This window comes from Pan troglodytes, chromosome 6, assembly GCF_028858775.2.
Source record: "Pan troglodytes isolate AG18354 chromosome 6, NHGRI_mPanTro3-v2.0_pri, whole genome shotgun sequence".
NCBI lineage: Eukaryota > Metazoa > Chordata > Mammalia > Primates > Hominidae > Pan > Pan troglodytes.
The window spans coordinates 156,553,997-156,575,205 of NC_072404.2; the positions used below are offsets into that span (position 1 = coordinate 156,553,997).

General features: G+C 46.4%; 1 protein-coding gene across 1 annotated transcript in view; it reads left to right on the forward strand.

Moving 5' to 3' along the window:
• The window catches only part of TMEM178B (transmembrane protein 178B), a 407,211-nt gene that overhangs the window by 132,361 nt on the left and 253,641 nt on the right, over nucleotides 1–21,209 (forward strand). Inside the window, exon 2 of the mRNA XM_527984.9 lies at nucleotides 6,211–6,324. Coding sequence (XP_527984.2) covers nucleotides 6,211–6,324 — 114 coding nt within the window. The remainder of the gene's footprint in view (nucleotides 1–6,210; nucleotides 6,325–21,209) is intronic.

Sequence of the window (21,209 nt, forward strand, 5' to 3'; positions counted from 1 at the left end):
GAGAGGAATGAGCTGGATGTTTTGTCTGCCTTTCCAACCTGGCCTCTGTCTTCTGCACCTGCTCTGAGCTCCTGGAGGTTGACCTACCCTCCGGCTTCTAGTTTGGGTTGTGCTACTGGGAGGAACTGATGGGAGATTGAAGGTTGGAGCAATGAGAGGTTGGGTGTTTCTTCCCTGCCACCTCACCACAGGTTGGCTGTGACTCTCCGCCAAAGGCCGCATCATCTCTGTCCATATGGCCGCCCTTGCCAGGTCCTGGTGACAGCTTGCTCCTCTGCCCCTCCAGGCCTTGGGGTCATACCAGCTGCTTCTGTTGCCAGCCCTGGGTCCTTTGCACCATCCTTCACTGGTCTCTTCATACTCTGTGTTTAGCTTTGTAAATTGCCCTCCCTGTTTTGCTGTTAATGTAGTAAGGACATTTAACATGAGATCTACCCTCTTAACAGATTTCCGAGTGTATAATAGTATTATTAACTATAGGCATAAGGTTATACAGCAGATCTCTTATTTATCTTGCACAACTGAAATCTGTATCTGTTGAATGGCATCTCCCCATTTCTCCCACTCTCCAGCCCCTGGCAACTACCATTCTCCTCTCTATTTCTATGAGTTTGACTAGTTTAGAGAATTCATATAAGTGGAATCATGCAGTATTTGCCCTTCTATGACTGGCTTATTCACTTAGCATAATGTCTAGATTAATCTATGGTTGTCGCATGCAGCAAGCTTCCCTTCTTTTTAAAGACCGATTATATGGCATTGTAGGGATGCAATATTGCATATCGCATGGATACAGCTTTCCCTTATCCTTCATCTGCTGATGGACATTTAGGTTGCTTGTATGTTTTGGCTATTGTGAATAATGCTGCAATGAACATGGGAGTGCAGATATCTCTTTGAGATAGTGATTTCAGTTGTTTTGGATATATGCCCAGGAGTAAGATTGCTGGATCATTCGTAATTTTTTGAGGAACCACCATACTGAGCCCCACCGTGGCTGCACTGATTTACATTCCCACCAATAGCATGCAAGAGTTTCGCTTTCTCCGCCTCCTCGCCAATATGATTTACTTATTTATTTATTTTGATAATAGCCATCCTAACAGGTATGAGGTGATATCCCCTTGTGGTTTCAGTTTGCATTTCCCTGATGATTAGTGATGTTGGGCATCTTTTCCTGTTGGTCATTTGAATGTCATTGCCTTTGGAGAAATGTCTGTTCAAATCCTTTCCCCATTTTTTAATCAGGTTGTTCTTTTGCTGTTGGGTTAAATTGTCCTTTTTTGAAACTCTCCTTAATTACCTGTGTCTTGCTATGACCCTGACATATGGGCAGGAGGGGTCACTAGCTCAGAAGGCAGAGCATGACTGAGGGTTTAAAGTGTCCCACCAGGCCAGGGATGGTGGTTCACGCCTGTACTCCTAGCACTTTGGGAGGCAGAGGTGGAAGGATCACTTGAGCACAGGAATCTGAGACCAGCCTGAGCAACATAGTGAGACCCCATCTCTACAAAACATAAGAAAAGGCCAGGTGCGGTGGCTTGTGCCTATAATCCCAGCAATTTAGGAGACTGAGGTGGGCAGATCGCTTGAGCCTAAGAGTTTGAGACCAGCCTGGGCAATATAGTGAGACCCCATCTCTACTAAAAATAAAAAAAAAATTAACTGGACACGGTGGCATGTGCCTGTAGTCACAGCTATTGCAGAGGCTGAGGTGGGAGAATCACTTGAGCCCAGGAGTTCCAGGCTGTAGTAAGCGATGATTACGCCGCTGCATGCCAGCCTGGGTGACATAGTAAGACCCAGTCTCTTTTAAATAAATAAATAAATAAATAAGTCTCCCACAGGGGCCACAGGAAGGAGCCACCCCTGGGATCTCAACCAGCCAGTCCTCCCCCACCTGAGGCTTCTAGAGGGAGAACAGAGACTCTGGGCTGGGATGCAGGAGTTTGGTGAAGAAGGGTTTGTCCTTCCTTCCAGGTGTAGCCCCTCTGCATTGTGTGCTGCAGGAAAACCTGTTTGTATTAGGCAGCCCACATTCTGGGCCTACTTATTTGGTGCCCAGATGGTTCCTGTATTTACAAAAGCCCAGCACACTGACAGGACCTGCAGACACATGGATAAATATTTTGCTTTTCTTTTTAGGCAATATTTGAATCTTTCAAATTTAATTGCTGTCAGAGGCAGGATGCTTGCAATCCCCCAGGCAAAGCAAATAGCGAGGGCCTGCAGCGGGGCTGTGGTGGCTGCTCCAGGCAGGCTCCCTAGCCAGTCACCTGCAGTGCCTGTGGGTTGGCTTCTTGCTCTTGCTGAATGTCAAGGGCCTCTTCCCTCTCTGGCTGGCTGGGCTGCGGTTGGAGGAGGTTAAAGGAGCTGGCTCCAGCCTGCCTGGAACCAGTGGCAACTTGTTGAGTTTCTGTTGAGGCTGAGAGAATCTGACCTGAGCTAAGAAATCAGGTACTTTCCTCACACAAGAGGGAGTCACCAATCTGGCCATTCCCAGTGGGATCTGGTTTTGTGTCCCAAGGCTGGGTCTTGGAGGTGTTTTGTTGAATCTTGAGATTATTGTAGGTAGGGCTGCTGCTAGCTCGTAAGGCAGCATTGTGCAAGTGAGACAAAGGCAGACCTTCTGGCAGGGGCAGCCCCCAACACCCCCCAGCAGGGTGCAAGGCTTGGCCAGCAGAGCAGCAGCTGGGTTTCAGTGCCCAGGTATCCCTGGGAAGTGCCATTGTGCAGGACACAACCTGCCCAACTGCACATGTCCAAGGCATGATGGTATTCTTGTTACAACCTTCTACCCTTTATATCTTCCTTTCCTCTTTCTTTGATTCCTTTTTTTCCCCAAAACCATTGACCTAGTTGCCCTGGGGCTACATTTACCAAGTACATTGAGACACTGTTCTGTGATCATATGCCATTTTCTTCTACCTCACTGTGATTAATAAGCCTCTCCTTGTATTGTCCAGGCAGGGAAGAGGCATTTGCTATAGACTCACAGAGTTCTGCAACAATCGCCTCCTTTAATTCATTAGATTCTAATTTGCCTCAATTATTTTAATTCCTTGCATGTAATAAAAGCGGTTGGATTCTTTGCCCACTGCAGTCTTACAAAGAACACCTCGTATTATTCATTTCTTTCCTCAAAGCACATGTTATTGGTGCTTACCTTGTGCTAGGGGCTGGGAAGATAAAGATGAATGAATAAGGCAACATCCCTGCCCTTGAGAAACTCATAATCTAGTTGGGGAGTGAGGCATGTAAACAGATACATCACAGTGCAGGAGTGTGTTTGCTGCAGGAAGGACAGAAGCAGGGAAGCTGCTGGTGGAACGCCTGCTGCTGGGGTGCAATCTAGATGCAAGGAAGGCTTTGCTGAGGAACTGTCATTTGAGCCATCTCTTAGGATGAGTAGATGTTTACTCATCCTAAGGGAAAGAAAGGCAGGAAAGAGAATAGATGCTAAGTCAGGAGTGAATATGGCATATTCAGGGTAAGGTGGGAGGTTCACCTAGCTGGAGCCTGGGTATGTGAAGGCTGGGGCCTGAAGGGAGCTGGGACTTTATGCCTGAGGAGTGTAGGGTTTATACTGTGTGTAAGAGGCCAACAGAGGGCCTGTGAATGGGGTGTGACATTATCACATTTTCCTTTATAGAATACACTCCACGTGGGAAGGTGGCCTGGTAGAGGAGGCTCTCTGGTTAGACAGTCCTGGGTTTTAATCTTGGCACTGCTACCTCCTTGGGTGAGTCATTTAATCTCCTCATGCCTCCACTTTCTCATTAAAAAATAGGGATGAGGGGCTGGATGCGGTGGCTCATGCCTGTAATCCCAGCACTTTGGGAGGCCGAGGCGGGTGGATCACCTGAGGTCGGGAGTTCAAGACCAGCCTGACCAACACGGAGAAACCCCATCTCTACCAAAAATACAAAATTAGCTGGATGTGGTGGCACATGCTTGTAATCCCAGCTACTTGGGGGCTGAGGCAGGAGAATTGCTTGAACCCGGGAGGCAGAGGTTGTGGTGAGCCGAGATCGCGCCATTGCACTCCAACCTGGGCAACAAGAGCAAAACTCTCTCTCAATCAGTCAATCAATAAAAATTAAAAAAATAGGGATGAGGATGGTAATGCCTACTTAATGTGGTTGTAGAATGGATTAAATGATTAAATGAGATGATATCAATAACAGAGTTTCCCACTGGTGGAATAAGTCCAGAACCCATAAATAGGTTCCAGGTGTGCTGGAAACCCTGGCTCCTTCAGTGCCCTAGGAGCCTGGACAGAGCCATGGGCAGCCTCATCTGTTTACTCCAGGGAGCCTTGTAAACATCTTCTGTGTGTGCACCATAGCATAAGTAAAGTTGGAAACCAGTGGTCTACAGAGCCTTGGCGAGTCCCTCCTATCTCGTAAGTCCTTAAACAATGTGATTGCTGACTGTATCAGGACAACTACTACAGGAGGAGGGGAGACAGAGAGTAGGTGCTGGACTCCAGGGACATTTCTGAAGTAGACCTGGCAGAATTTGGTGACCAGCTGGATGTCAGGAAGGCAGGGCGCCCTTGAGGAGGAGGCAGCATTTGCAATGACTGCAGGATTTATGATGTAGACTGGATGGGAGGTGATGCTATTAATGGAAATTGTTATGGAAATTAGAGCGTGTGGGGTTGGAGGTGTGAATGTGAATGGAGGAAGTGGAGACTGGCTGGTAGACTCCTTTTTCAACAAGTTTTGCAAGTTAAGGAAGGAGGATGACAGGATGAAGGTATGAGGAGGAGGTGTGCTTAGGGGGAATGCTGGGGACATGTGAGAGGCTTCAGGATGCTTGTGGGCTAAAGGAAAAGAGGCAGAAAAGTTGAAAAATGGAAGATGCAGGAAGAGTGCATACTACTCTCTAGAACGTGCCTCTTGGACAGCGTCAGTCCCCTGGGAGGAGCGTCTGCCAATAACTGGCAACTGGGCAGTTGTCCAGATATGATTTACAATAAGGCATCAGTTTCATGAGGCACTGTCTAAATTATTGCACTTCACCAATTGCAGGTTCCCTGCTGACAGTGGGCCAGGGGGTCAAACAGTTCAATCATGTGCACCACTTATAAATTGAAAATCAGTGGGGTGCAAAATGGATTACCATCAAAATCCATTCAGGTGCAAAACAAAATTTAAAACCCCCTAACCTTTGAAAATCACCCCTTTCCTGATTCTTCACAATGCTCTGATATTGAGTCTTTATATCCCCCAGATGAGCAAGCGTCAATAGATAGGCTGCAAGAAACCAAAAGTAATGGGGGAAGAGCTCCCCACCGTCCCTTCCTTTTGGAATTTGCAAACATAAAGGGTGGATTTATGCATTAATACACTGGCAATTTTGTTAGTTTCTCCAAGGCAGTGGTTCTCAAACTTAAGTGTGTAATAAAATCCCTGGAGGGCTGATTTAAATTCAGATTGCCAGGCTCTACTTCCTAGTTTGACTCAGTAGGTCTGGGGTTGAGCCTGAGAAGTTGCATTTGTAGCAAGTTCCTAGGGAATGCTGATGTTGCCAGCCCTGGGACCACACTTTGAGAATCTCTGCCCTAAGATCTAAATTTGACAATCTAAGATCTATTTTGACAATCGACTAGTAAAGCATGCTTTGATTGGTGTTGAGTCTGTTAATAAATCAAAATTTTGTTCAAGAAACCTGAAAAGAGACTAGTTCAAAGAGACACGGATTGATCTGAGTGCTTTGTGTTCAGAAGTGAGGTTGGGAGGATGAGGATGGGAGGATGGAGGCCCCCACCCACCATTCCCCCAGCTCACCATTCCAGAAAATTGTGTGTGCCCAAAGCACAAATGATATCATTAAGGCTTAACAAATCCTGCTGTCTGCTGGTCCCGGGGTGGAAACTGTTGATGTCCTTTCATGCCAAACTTCCTCTCTTGACTTGAAAGTTGATTTTCTTGGGAATGTTAGACAAGCTGCTATCAGCCTAAACATTGGTTCTTCCCACCTCTGCATGATCCCAAAGAGGTATTTTTCCATCTAAATCAATGCTATTTGATTGTAGTTCTACTCTCTTGCTCTTTTTGAGTTGAAGGTATTGTCTTTCTGTAGTTGTCACCAGGCCCAATATGAAATAAGTCTTCTTCTCCAGGATGGAAAAATTAATCCCAGAACGAGTCCAGATGTGGTTGCTGCTTCCTTAACATTTTGTTTCCTATTTCTCTTTTCTAGGAGAAATTGAGCGATGTACGTACATCAAATACCACTACTCCTCAGCAACCATCCCCAGGAACCTCACTTTCAATATCACGAAGACCATCCGTCAGGATGAGTGGCATGCCCTACGTAAGTGCACCTGAGTCTCAGTGGCTGTGACTGTGCTGTGAGGTCCCCTTTGGAGGGATTGGAGGATTGGATGTGCCTCCTTCTGGGATCTGTGGATGGTCTCAGAACATTGAGATGGTTCCATAAAGTGCCAATATCTTTGGGTTAGAATTGCCTCAGTTGGTTTTGATTGCATTATAAATTTGGGGAGTTTGCTTCTAAAATTAAAGAAAGAACCAACCGTCAAAACTTCAGAAACAACTAGCAATTAGACAGTCATCTTATTTCACTACCCTGGTAGACATGTAAGATTTCACCTACCTGACTGAACCAACTCTTGGGATTTATTAATAATTCCAGCCTGTCTTCAAGTTGCTTGGAATATTATTGTGGTAACCTGTTAGTCCCTTGGGTTGCATTTGTAAAGGATGAGACCAGCTGGTGGTTGCAGGATGCATCACATTGGAGATTTGCATCCGGGTGGGTCACTAAGAAGTAGGATCTGGTCTTTAAAGCTACTGTTTACCCTCAAATGATAGGTTTTGGAACCCTGGTTCATGTGCAATTCCTCAGCAAAGATCAGAATATCTGTGTGCATTGGTTAGGGCATTTCTTGGCCAGGGATCCTCAGAGACTTAAATGACAACGAGAGGGTTAGTTCATGAGCAAACAGAATTTGTTGGCTATTTTTACTCTTCTGCGCCATTGGGATACATTGCTTGTCTGTGGCAGGAGAGCTCTGCTTCCTGCAGGCACAGTTCTTCAAGCTGACACATTCTTACTGTCAGCAGGTTCATGCTGCCTCTGTTGATTTGTCATGCATTCATAGTCCATCTTTTTTCACCAGATTCTGAAAGGTTAAGATTCTGTTTTCATCTATATGTGAAGGATGATTCTTTTATTGTTTCCTGATAGTAAAGATCCCTTTATTGGTAAACTTTGAAGATAGTAGATCTCTAGATGGAAAACATCTCTCTTCTCCTTATAGGTGCTTAGTTATGTTTTTCGTCTATTAGGCCCACCAGGTGTATTCTACTTTTGGGATTGGCTTTAATTAAACCACCACAGCTTCGGATGGGAGTGGGAGGTGAAAGAGACAAGTAAAATTAAACAGAACAATCATTCATTGGTTTCAAGAAGTATATTGTGGCTGCGTGTCCAGATGATTGTCACTAAATACTCCTGGCCTGAAATGATAGAGCAGGTGCCAATGGCTGAGATAGCATTCACCGGGCTGTTTCCCCTACAAGATTTATCCATTACTAGAGACACTAAGCAGCATATGGGAATGTAGAGCTAATGTTCAAAGAGGATTCCCATGTGCTGGCATTGAGCTAAGCATACCACTTATTTAATTTCAATGTTATATTTGCCTTAGAGACACTAGTCATCAGGGTTATTAATTTCCTTTTCAAGGTAGACATGTAAGGACTAAAATGTAGAAATATACAATAACTGCTTATTTCCCACAATGTATTGGTCTAATATAGTCCCTTCTTAGGAGCCTAAAAGGGATGTTCAAGATTGATAAGTCCTGTTGATTAACCATTGAAATCTAACTTAAGTTATGGGGGTCGTAATAGGATTCAGAATCTAAGAAGGAAGAAATTATTGACATAGCAGCTTGAATTCAAATTAACTCCATTTAACCAAAGTTACTGTGTTTCTTTTTGTGCCAGTGAATACTGAGGCCACAGAGGGCTCTTTAGGGAGCTCAAGTTCAGGGGTGGAGGAGGGTGGGGGATGGGGAGAGACATTCATAATACAAGTAATTACAAGGCAATGTGATAATTACAATATAGTAGAATTGCTTTAAGCAAGTAAGATAATTTGGAAATTTTTTAGCAAGAAGGAAAATTATTTTAGTGTAAATTGCACAGATACTCTTCAGGGAAACCTGGTAGAACTCTTTTGACTGCACACACTGTAGATACGTGGAATTCAAAGAGATTACCTAGGGAGGCATCGCTGGAAACATGTCACGAGGCATTGGCAAAGACAGAGAGGAGAGGATAATGCCAAGCTTTGTGGGGTCTTCTTTGAGCCCTGCGTGTCTCCAGGTTCTTATTCCCAAACTGTAGTGCTGTAGGGTTCTGCAAAATCTAGTGTGCAGCCTATGCTGTGAACTGGGGTGACAGATCTATTTTTAACTGATAAAAGCCATCTCAACGACTGATATATGAAAAGGTCTCGGGCACTTGGTGTGGGTGAAGTTGAGGCCACCTTTTGGTGAGGGATTCATCTGCCTCTTTCACAAAGCCGCCTAATGGGCTGTTAAGCAGAGAGAGGGAACATTTGCCATTTCTGACATCGATGACAGTTATTTTTAGCCAGAGGGCAGGTGAGCATCTGTCACAACTGAATTTGGTACTAAGTGTAATTGGGAATGCTGGCAAGAGGGGAAGCATAGGAAGTGTCGATTTTAATTTTTAGAGGTCAGATATTGATGACATTAGGTGGGAAGTAGGCACATAAGCCCCCTTTAAAATAAAGTAGAAATGATTAAATATTAGCTAACTCCTGATCAAACATTGGAAATGAAAAAAAATCAGTTTGATTTCTTTACTTGGTTTGAGAGTCCTGCACTCTTTAAGTGGAATCAAGTTAATTCTTTTCATTCTAGATTGGTTATCATCTTTATTATTATTATTATTATTATTTTTTTTTGAGATGGAGTCTCACTCTGTTGCCCAGGCTGGAGTGCAGTGGCACAATCTTGGCTCACTGAAACCTCTGGTTCCCGGGTTCATGCGATTTTCCTGCCTCAGCCTCCTGAGTAGCTGGGACTACAGGCGTGTGCCACCATGCCCAGCTAACTTCTGTATTTTTAGTAGAGACAGGGTTTGACCATGTTGGCCAGGCTGGTCTCAAATTCCTGACCTCAAGTGATCCACCCGCCTCAGCCTCCCAAAGTGCTGGGATTACAGGCATGAGCCACCGTGCCTGGTCTGGTTATCATTTTATAATTTGACCATAATATCTTGTATTCTGTAATTTTTCCTACTATATAGTTTTTGCCAAAGGAAAGACATTTGATTTTTTTCCTGAAACACTTTCTGGCAAATATTTGGACTTTGGTTAAACTTGAATTATATACTTTCCTTTCTTTCTTTCTTTCTTTCTTTCTTTCTTTCTTTCTTTCTTTTCTTTTCTTTTCTTTTTTCTCTTTCTTTCTTTTCCTCCTTCCTTCCTTCCTTTCCTTTTTCTTTCTTTCTTTTTTTTTTTTTTTGACAGAGTCTTGTTCTGTTGCCCAGGCTGGAAGTAGCTGGGATTACAGGCATGTGCCACCATGCCTGGCTAATTTTTGTATTTTCAGTAGAGACCGGATTTCACCATGTTGGCCAGGCTGGTCTTGAACTCCTGGCCTCAAGAGATCCACCTGCCTCAGCCTTTCAAAGTGCTGGGATTACAGGTGTGAGCCACTGTCCCTGACCTGAATTACATACTTTTCATCAGGAATTTGCATGTGGCCTCATCATCAACCATTGATATAGAAATAAAATTTTCAAGTAGGAAAAGGCACAATTTGGTTTAAAACTACATTGTGGTTTTTGAAAAGTTAAGCCTACCAATGGGAGGCTTAAATGATGGTGTGTGCGCTCATACACCTTATGGTCGGGTGACTAGCCGGTGAAAGGATAGAAGATTCTGGAGGCCACTAGGCTTACAAATCTAATTGTAAAGAAAGAATAAACTCCATAGGGAGTAAAGGCCAGAGGATGAAGCCTGTGTGTGTGTGTGTGTGTGTGTGTGTGTGTGTGTGTGTGTGTGTGTGCGTGTGTGTGTGTGTGGTGGGGAAGAGGGGTGATCTTTGTGGATGAGGTTCAAATGCTGAGTTGTCCAGGTGAACTGGTGTGTGTGTGTGTGGTAGGGAAGAGGGATGATCTTTGTGGATGAGGTTCAAATGCTGAGTTGTCCGGGTGAACTGGTGACCAGGTTCTCACTCTGGCTTTTTAGGTGATTGCTGGTGGGTACTGTGGGTGCCTTTCTCCTTCTCACCCTGGGAAAAGGCAGAATTCCTTTTGGAGTTGGGATCCATGTCCTTAGTCCACCCAGGCCTGGTGCAGCCCCTCTGCCTTCCTACCCACCCACTATCTGGCTTGAGGTCCCAGCAGCCCTGGGTGGGCTGCGGTGTGGTGCGGTGCCCTGGGGTGCAGCGCGAAGCGAGGTAGAACAGCATTTATCCTGCCTCTGTGGGCTCCAAGGGTAAGCTGCATGCCTGACCCAGATCCTCTGGCTGCCTCCAGGACACAGCGGGACAGGCAAGTGTCACTGGCCAGTGAGGAGGGGACAGGCAGCTGCAGGAGGTGAGCTGGGCTGGTGCTGCTCCTGGGTGGGCTGTCTGGTTTACATTTTAAATATAACAGAATCTGATTGACAAGATCAGGGGAAGTGGTGGCATTTTAAATGGAGCTGCTTCACTCTCTCACTAGACTATGTCTTTATATGCTTTTCATATCCCACAGTCTATGGTAGCAGTGCTTGTTTGGAGAGTTCGGTGTCCTCGGACAACCCCCAGGAGCTCCTGAGGCCATCCCCAGTAGCTCTGCTCTTGTTCTCCCCGCCACAGGCATTGCCCTTTCAGCACAGGTGGGGCCTGGGCCTTTCCCAGTGTGGCACAACAAGGGGAGGTGGCTGATAGGGAGTGGGGGGTCTGCGACAGGACCTGGGCAGCCAGGGTGGGCTATATCAGAGGAAGCTGAGAAAACAGGGGATGGGAAGATGTCGCTGAGAGGTCAGTGCATCCGTCCCAGGAAGGAACTGGGATGGCATGGAGCTGGGCCTTGGCTGCCCCAGGTGAGGACCCCAGGGAGGCTGGCAGAGGGCACGGCAGTAGAGCCTGCCTGAGGTTGCAGGGCAGACACCCATTGGAAGGTATTAGCTTTACTTCAGCCTGGGTGACAGAACGAGACTCCATCTCAAATAATACCTGCCTGAGGTTGCAGGGCAGACACCCATTGGAAGGTATTAGAAGTGGGTCTTCTTTGCCCCTTGATCTGCTGATCTGCTGGGCAGAGCCTCTGTGGGCAGCTGTTACTAAGGTTCCCTCAGGGTCAGATCCCTGAGACATGGACTCACTGTGACGTGAGCTCAGATGTTCTCATTCTGCTTGGCGTTTTCAAGATGGAGGTTTTTGCTCCCAGTAGATTGCCCCTGGCAGCGAGAATCAGGGAGCTGGAGCTCTACTTTCCTGCAATCAGATGCTCTCTGCTATCTTTCGAGTTGCTGAGAGCCAAGAAACCCAGAGGTGTTTTTTGAAGCTTTCTTCTGTCAGGACTGAGGGTTCAACTAATTAGATTGGGTAGTCACACAGCACATTTCCAGCTGGCCAGGGAGGGAAAGAGTGAGAGACGATTTCCCCTCCGAGACTTCCCTACTCCCTACCCCCAACCCCGCAGACACACAGACACGAGCTCACTCGTCGGCCCTGTGGCTGTTGCCTCAGGCAAGCTGAGCACATACCAGGACCAGGCGGAACAGGCTTCTCATCTACAGCATTGGGGGTCCTCGTCTTCACCAGCACAGTGGATCCTTGCACACCTGGGGCAGAGAACATCAGTGCCAAGGAGCCATCCTGAAGCAGGGTACAGCCTGGCTGGCAGAGGGAGGGAGATGAGAAGAGGAGGGAGGGAGCAGTGGGGATGGAGGAAGGGAGGCAGGAGACCAAGACTTTGTGGATGAGCAGGGACATTTTAGTGTCCATACCACTAGGAGGGACAAGAAGTAAAAATCCAGAACTGTCTCACTTACTGCAGACACGTGGATGACACACTTGGCTCCCTGTCCCCACAGCTCTTGATCTCTCACCACTGCCTGTGGGTTGGCTCAGTCTTAGGGGACCAGTCCTGACCCCAGGCTGGTGTATGGTGGGAAGCCCAGCGTGTCCTGGTGCTCTGGTGTGGATCTTGGGGCAGGACTCTTAACTTATGTTTCTTGGCTAAGCCCAACCCGGCCCCCCACACCTGGACTCTCCCGTGCCCTCTTCCTCGCCCTCTCCCTTTCCAGAATTAGAGGGTCCTGCCCCTGAACTTCAGGGTCCCTGGTGCTGTCTAGACTCTCTCCAGCCACCCTGGGTCCTCCACTCCCCACTGGCATCAACCTTCTCACCCTGAACTTGTGTTGGCTCTTTGCCTGATGGTACCTGCCTTCCCTTTCCCGGTGGACTCAGCTGGCCAGTTCTAGCCCAGCCTGCTCCAACGTAGAATGGCCACCTTCTGAACTTTCTTCCCACTCAGAACTCTCTGGCTTTCTCAGCCTGGGAGCTGCCTAGACACCTGGTCCCTCCTCCCCCAGCCATCCTTGTTATGAGAAGATGAATGCTGTGGACCAAAGGGCTTGGGATGAAACTAACAGTAATAACAACAGTAAGCACCTCTTTTTGTTCAGTCAGCTGTAATGCTGCTCAGAGGATGACTCGACGTTTCCTCCCAGGAGCCCCTCCAGTGTTGTTGTGGCTCCTTTGCAGATGAGGTAACCGAGCCAGTGGGAGGGGCTGCCTAGAGGTCCCATCTCAGACCTCAGAGGAATCCGAGGGTGAGGGCTCAGAATCCAGGCCTGAGCTCCAGTAGGGTCCCTCCAGCTATTTTTTTCTTCATGTTTTTGGCTGATGTTATGGAAAACAGCCTAATGAGGTAAACATCCCAGACATTAGAAGCTCAGGTCCCCTGCAGCATCAGCCATTTTCCTTCTCCCACATCCACATCGGTGCTCAGCCAGTATTTGCAATCTGTTGTTAGCTGCCTCTTGCTTGCAAGACTGGGATCCACGGGGGTCATCACTAGCAAGAAACCACCTCCTTGCCCCAGAACTAGAAAAACTTCGTAGCAAGAAAACTCAGCCAACAGCGTGTCATCATAGGTTGCCTTGAGTCCTGAAGTCTTTGCTTTTTGCAAACCATTCCTTGTGTCTCTGCCCCAACCCAGCCCCTGCAGAGAAGCTTGTAAACCTTTCAGTATACCCACTGCCTCATGCCTGTCCTCCCAGAGCTCTGGTGGTATTTATGCACCAGGCCAGGCAGAGAACACAAACCCCTTAATGTGATATTGCACCAAGATCTGTTCTTGCAGAAGTAACTCATGCCAGGACATTTCCTTTCCCTCTCAGCTTTCCTGCCTGTCAAAACTGACCTCTTATTTGTCCCATTCCCTCAGGTTTCTGTTGGAGAACAGGCTTACTGATTTGATGAACATGCTTGAGCTAGGGGGTTAATGTGTTCTTGGATTACCTTCCCTGGATAGCATTTTTATTTTTCAGGAGGCCTGCCCCAAGGAATGATGGCAAGGGAATTATAGGTAACAGAGATCCTTTAAAATTATGAATGTTGGGCCAGGCATGGTGTCTCATGCCTGAAATCCCAACACTTTGGGAGGCCGAGACAGCTGGATCACTTGAGATCAGGGTTCGAGACCAGCCTGGCCAACATAGTGAAACTCGTCTTTACTAAAAATACAAAAATTAGCTGGGCATGGTGACATATGCCATACTTGGGAGGCTGAGGCAGGAGAATTGCTTGAACCTGGGAGGTGGAGGTTGCAGTGAGTGGAGCTCGCGCTGCTTTACTTCAGCCTGGGTGACAGTGAAACTCCATCTCAAATAATAATAATAATAATAATAATAATAATAATAATAATATAAAAAATGCATGTGCATGTACAGCTGTGGGTCCCACCTACTTAGATAGCTGGCCTGGCTGGGGGTCAGTGATTAAAATGCACTGTAGCATGGCTGCCTATACAAGGGCGCCCTCTACATGGATAAGAGGGAGAGTTTATTTTTGAGATGACCTGGGGGGAGGGAAGGGAGGAGGCCTGGAGTAGGGGTGGGAGGGAGTACAGTACAGCCTTTTCTGTTAAAGACATCCACGTCCTGAACAAAACCTAAGAACCACTGTGCTGGTATAATTACAGTCTTCAAGCCACAATTCATGTGAACGCACAGGTCCAATTTTGTGCTGGGAATTAGTTGGAAGTCTGGCCTGGAGGCATTCTCTCAGCTTCTGCAGATTGGAAGTGGTTTTCTTCTGGCTGAGTGCCCTGATACGGACACCACACCATGAAGGAGAACTGGGAGAACAACCCCACTGTCCGCCTTCATCCATTTGTTCATTCAATAGTTGTGGAGTGTCTGTTCTGTGAGAACCCCCATGTTGGGTGCTGGAGGGGATATTAAAAGGTATTCTGCTTCCCAAATTGGATGATATATTTCCAGGTGCCAACCAGGTAAGGGCTCAAATTACTTGTTGTTTAATGTTTAAACATTTAAGACTACCTAGAGAGTGCAGGCTAATGCTGCTGACATGTACACTTCATGGGTCCCAACTTCCATACTTAAATCAGCAAGGATTCATTGCAGGGGAAAAAAACAATATATAAGACAAACTACCTTATCTCGGTAAGAGGCGTGGCCTGCTTTTTACAGCGAGGGAAAAGTGGGCATCATCCAGGACTCGCCTCTTCTTTGTCCTCTAGGGGAACTGTCCCAGTTCCAGGTGCTGAAAAGGGAGCTTAATATGGCAGGTGATTACTCTTTTCAAAGTTAAGACAGTCTGAGCTCAGCTTCCGGGCAAACTGCTGCAGTGAGGAAGAGGAACAGGAACAGGTGCTCAGCACTCTGGCTGGCAGAAACAGCTCAGTGATGGAGAATCTGGGTTAGGTAAGACATGGATGTCAGAGCAGGCAGATACCTGGCATCAATAAAGTCAGTCAGCAGGTATAAGTCCTGTAGGTGCTACTTTGGCATTCCAGACTGAATGAGTGAACTCCCAGGGAGGACTCTTAGCCAAAGGAAGAAAAGCCCCAGCTTTACAAGAAATTTGGAATAGAAGGGTATTAGAATAAGAAATAGACAATGGTGGCTGAGAGAGGAGCCCACTTATAAGAACCAGGGCACACAAGGCAGGTGTGCTATGCCCAGAACAAGATGGGAGGCTGTTATAGTCAGAGCACCAGTCACAAACAGTGATTGGGTTTGATCCTGGATTTTGGGGGATGGGTGTTCTGAAGATGGGGAGGGCAGCAGGAAGGTGGCTGGGAACAAGGATGGGGTAACAGAGCAAGTAACCAAGTTCATGTTGTGTGATGAAAGTCCTACCAGAGTCGAGGCCAGTGCTTCCCAGATGGGGTCCATTGCCTGGAAGTGTCTGCATTATCTGGGGACTTGTTTGAAATGCAAATTCTTAGAGCCCAGCCTAACCTACTGAGTCAGAATCTCTAAGGGTGGGACCCAAGAATCTGTAAGACCTTTAACACATGAAGGTTTGAGAGCTCTTGGTCTGGAGAGCATTGATGTGGATCGTAGCGGTCAGAGAAGGGTCAGGGCAGGAGAGCATGGGTAGGCTTGGGATGGGAGATGGAATATAGCAAATTAGCACAACCTCTCAGGGAAGCAGGACCTGTATTTGTGTGCTGTCTGTTTACTGGCTATAGATTTGGTAATTTACTTTCCTTCCATATTTCTTGTGGTTAGTTGAATACAACAGCATGGAAGAGGTGAGGTGATTTTTTGTTTTGTATTGTGTGTGTTAGCTAAGGGAATCTTCCTAATATCTAGCCTCCAAATCTCTATCTTATGTTTTTGATGTACTCCTTTAATGGGAAACAGGATTCAAGCCCCATGGAGTCCAGCAGATATTGGATTGAGTTCCACCTCTGCCACTGTCTAGGTATATGACTCTTGGAAACTATTTAAGCGTTTTGACCCCAGTACACTCATTTGTAAAACAGAGATGGTAATACCTGCCTTGAGGATTAATATAAAGTTTAAATTAGATAAAATAATTCATGCACAATCTCTGAGTAAGTTTGCAAAGTCTGATGCCAGCCAACATGAGACACTATTATTATTGGAAGGCAGGGGTCCCATACTGAGGTCCCATGGGAGCTGGGGGGAATGCCTCTGAAATGACATTTCATCGACTCAGGGGCTTTTCTGTTTGACTCTGTGCAACCTGTGCAGGTGAATTGGCCTTGTATGTGGCTGTTTGTCTTGGTGAGTGTTGGGGGTTTGCTGTCTGCACAGGTATGTGTGATGGGAGCTTGCATTAGGTGTTTACAATGTAGGAGTAGAAAGTGGCTGACTATTATTTACTGGCAAGTGTAGCATATTGTGAAAGGAGTTTCAGGGCAGAGAATTATCAGTGTTTGAGGTCCTCAGTGTGGTGGCAGCAGCAGAAGCAGCTCTTTAATTTATCAGTTGTGCCCAATAAGAATGCAATTTAGACACAAACAGTCTCTAAAAGAAGATTTATGTACTTAGTGTCTAAAAAGTAACATTTCAGAGCTTTGAAGATAAATACAATATGAGTACAATGTATTGAAATTGTTGAGGGGAACCAAAAGACTCGCCTGTCTAGCCCGGCCCTGCCTTCCGTTTGCTATGATCAGATCCTCTTCTATTCTATTTCAGATGTGTGAAAACACACATCTGAAAGGAGGATGCTGCAAGAATGTTGGACATAGAGAGAAAGGAGGGCCCAACAATAGGATAAGAGCTGCGGTTAGGGTGGAGGGGAGGCCATAGAGGTGACATTACTATACTGTATTACTATCCCCTTATTTTCATCTCTTTGCCCTGGTTCTGGTGCTGGCTATGTCATAGATTGGATTATGGGATTATGGAGTTGGGGTTACCAGGCAGAGCTAAGATGTTTGGGGTGCATGGAAGGGCCTCTTCAGATGATTCTGAGAGGAGAACCCCTTCCTTTCTTAGGCTTTGGAGCTGATGTTCTCTGCTGTTTTCACTCTTTTTTTTTTTTTTTTTTTTGTATTTCCCTGATATCTAACTCTGGTTTAACTTTGGAGGTCATAGCCAAGAGGCCTGCATGCTTCTGGGTCATTCTGGCTTGCCTGGAGTAGTTGTGCATGGAATTCAGCCTTCCACGTGCTGAGCTAGAGTTCTGGGAGTTTGGGGGCGGGGATTGAAAGCCTAGTGGTACTTATCTTGTTTCACTCTCTATGCATATCCATCTGAGGAGCCTTCTGGGGAAGCTTGGCACAGAATACAGTTCAAACCTTCCTAGGTCCTTTACAATTCAACGTTCCAATCAGCACCATCCAATAGAACTCCCTGTAGTGATGGAAATATTCTGTAAGTCTGCGTGATAGCCACAAGCCACAAGTGGCTACTGAACCCTTGAAATATGACTAGTTCAACTGAGGAACAGAATTTCAAATTTTACTTATAAACTGACATGGTTTGGCTGTGTCCCCACCCAAATCTCACCTTAAATTGTAGCTCCCATAATTCTCACCTGTTGTGGGAGGGGCCGGTGGGAGATAATTGAATCATGGGGGCGGTTTCCCCCATAATGTTCTCATTGTAGTGAATAAGTCTCACGAGATCTGATGTTTTTATAAAGGGTTTCCCGTTTTGCTTGGCTCTCATTCCCTCTTGTGTGCTGCCATGTTAAGACATGCCTTTTGCCTTCTGCCATGATTGTGAGGCCTCCGTAGTCATGTGAAACTGTGAGTCCATTAAACCTGTTTTTCTTTATAAATTACCCAGTCTTGGTTATGTTTCTATCAGCAGAGTGAAAACAGACTAATACATAAACCAACTTAAATTTGTGTGTGACACATGGCCAGCAGCTACCATATCAGACAGAGCAGTTCCAAACAAGCAGTGCTTGTATTTCTTTTACGGATTCGATCTCCAAGTTATAGACTCTTGATTACAAGCATTCATACATTAGAAACAAAACTTTATAGGTGACCTGGATGCCCCAGCCATTTTCGGGGTATAGGAATGCACATTTCCTTGAGTTCCCAGATTCTTGCTCACCACTCAGCCCTTGGGCTCTCAGCAGCCCCAATCCCAGAGCTACTTGGGGTGTTCCTAGGCCTTTCTGCCAATCTGTGTCCTCTGCAGGTAAGGAGAGAGAGGCAGCAGGGCAAAGATCTCAACATTTACCCAAGCCAACTCTGGGCCAGGCTGTCACAGGCTGAGTTCCCTGGGAAGTGGACTCAGATGGAGTTCAGTTCCTTAGGACTCATGCCTGTAGAAGGGCAGGGGAGGAATCAGGTTCTGGCAGAAGGAGAAGTCAGGCTGGGATGTGGGTGTGATGACACCCCTTGGAGGGCTCTCATCCTAGAGCGACCCTTCAAAGTCTCCTGAATGAGGTTGAAATGGCTGGGTCTTTACACTCCCACATTGGGCACTTCTTGGATATAGGCACTGGAAGTGGAGTGACCTTGAGTATGTGGCTCTGGGTGTATGAGCAATCTCTAAAGGGATTGACCGCTAAAGGTTGACAGCCTTTCTAGAACCTGGCAGCAAGTCTTTCCTTGCAGGGAGGTCTGGAAGGTGCACCACAGTGCCTATCATGCGGGCATTTGTCTGATGCAATCAAGGTTGCCAGTGATGGAATTGAGACAAGAGATCTAATACTTCCCCCAGAGCTACAAGAAGAGGCAGGACTAGAATCCAGACAGTTGTGACTGCAAAATTCATGCCCTTTCCTTACCGCCAGGGAGCCCCACACATATATCGTGGGGCAGGCCTACTGCCCTTCTCTTCTCCCAAAGGACCTCCCTGCTCCATCCTTCACCCCTCCCCCACCATAGGCTCTATCCTATTATCTAAAGTAAGTGAAGAACCCTTCTCTTTGTCCATTTGTTCGAAAGAAATGAAAGAAAGCTATTTATTTTCCACTTCTCAGTTTTTCTTTTTCATTTAATTACTGCTATCACAACAGGAATTTTTTTCTATTCCTTTTCATTGCAAATGTATAGTATTTCATTGACATTATGAGTTAAATAGGCTTTTGTGGACTAGCTAGAAAGCCAGTCATCATTTATAACAGACAGGACTTCTCTGGAAATGGGTTCTGAATTCTAAATAATTGACTTAACAAATGAGATTTTGGAATGGAATTCATTGCAAAGCTGGAGACTTACATCTTTCTATTTTCCAGGCAGTTTTGCCTCTGAATGGGCTTGCCATCTCTGCCCCCTACCCCAGCTACATCTGTCATTTTTAGACTGGATCCCCCAAATTGGATACCCTCAACTCCCATGATGAAAGTTCAGATTTCTCTGTCCCTTGTAGCCAGCCCCTGATACAAAATCGATGATTGCCCCTTGATGTGCCCTGTGTAGGCTTGTATGAAGTCCAGAAACCCAACCAAGGGACATCCAGCGTCCTTGGTGCTGGGATCATCCAGTCTTAGGCCCCAGTCTCAGTTCACGTTGGTAAAGTGAGACCCATTCTGCCACGTTTCCCTGAGGCTCTTTGCTTGGGCGCCTGGCACCAAATTAGAAATGAGCAATCAGGTGTGTGTGGTGTGTGTCAGCTTCCGAAACCATGAGGCTGCTAAACATGGGTGTGGAGGTAACACATTTGACTGACATCAGCATCTGTGTTCCATCCGCCACCCCATCCACTGCCTCACTCTTGGAGCTTCTAGTGCTGCACAGTTGCCAAGGAAACTAGAAAAAGCTACTGTGCACAAGTCACCTCCTCCCCAGAGCTCATGGGAACACCCTCTTGGGGGAGGGTGTGAAGAAGGAAGGAGCTGCTCTTCAGGTGGTTGTTCATGAGTATGGATGACAATGCTGACTGACACCAGCCCCGAGTAGGTAGCTCCAGGCCGACTACCCTTCCAGAACCCTCCCCAAGGCTGGCTTTGTCTCCGTGTTGCCTGAGTCCCACACACCACCCTCTCTCATCTCACATTGCCATCAGTACCTACTCAGAAGAGATCTTTTCATTTTCAGGAAGTGAAAATTCCTTTACATCAAAAAGAATAGGGACTTCTGGTTTTATAGGTGAGGTCTCAAATACAGCTACTGTTTAGCTTGGCAGAGCTAACAGAAACATACAGTTTTAAAAACTACTGGCTAGGCATGGAGGCTCATGCCTGTAATCCCAGCATTTAGGGAGGCTAAGGCAGGTGGATCACTTGAGGCCAGGAGTTCAAGACCAGCCTGGTCAATATGCTAAAACCCATCTCTACTAAAACAAAACAAAATAAAACAAAAATTAGCCGGGCATGGTGGTGCATGCCTATAATCCAGCTACTCAAGTGGCTAAGGCATGAGAATTGCTTGAACCCAGGAGGCGGAGGTTGCAGGGAACTGAAGTTGCACCACTGCACTCCAGCCTGAGCAACAGAGTGAGACTCTACCACTCTGAAAAAAAAAAAAAAAAAGAAAAAAGTAATTACTAGTTCAGTTTTGATCCCTCATTAAATTGAAGGAGAGAGGCCTGGATTTTTAGTGTTTACCATTCCTGGCTGGAGCTTTGCAGATCTGGTTCACGAGGAGCCATCTTTGGTTGTTGTTGGAATGACTTGCAGGGCTGGTCCTTAGTGCCCAGTGTGGACTGAGAGTCCACTGTGTGGACAGCACTAGAGCTGGGCAGTGAGAGAGACACCTTAGGGAACCTGAAGTCTCCCAGGGAACACAGAGCAGTGACACAGACTCAGGATGGCAGAGGCCGGGGCTGGAAGTGTGGTAAACAAAATGCTTTTGGCTGCATCCAGAGGAGGAAACGACCATCTTAGCTTGGATAACTGGCCAGGAATAGTGGCATCTGAAAGGAGCCTAAAATACTTCACTCATTTACTCAAGTAAAACGGTTTGAGTTTCTCTCACTTACCAGACACTGTTCTAGGCATTAGATGGAAGAGCGGCAATCCCTGCCCTCATGGAGCTTGCATTTGTGTGCAATAATCACCACTTACTGACAGATGTGCAGAGGCTGTGCTAAGTGCCTGACATACCTTATTCACTGAAATCTCAAATGTACTATGAGGTGAATATTATTATTATATCTGTTTGACAAAGGAGGAAACTGAGGCTAACAGAGGTTAAATAAGTCACAGAAGAGCCGTGTCCTATGAGCCTTATGATGACTTTAGGAGGTCTTAGGAAATGCATCTGTCAGCCAGGCATGATGGATGTGAATGG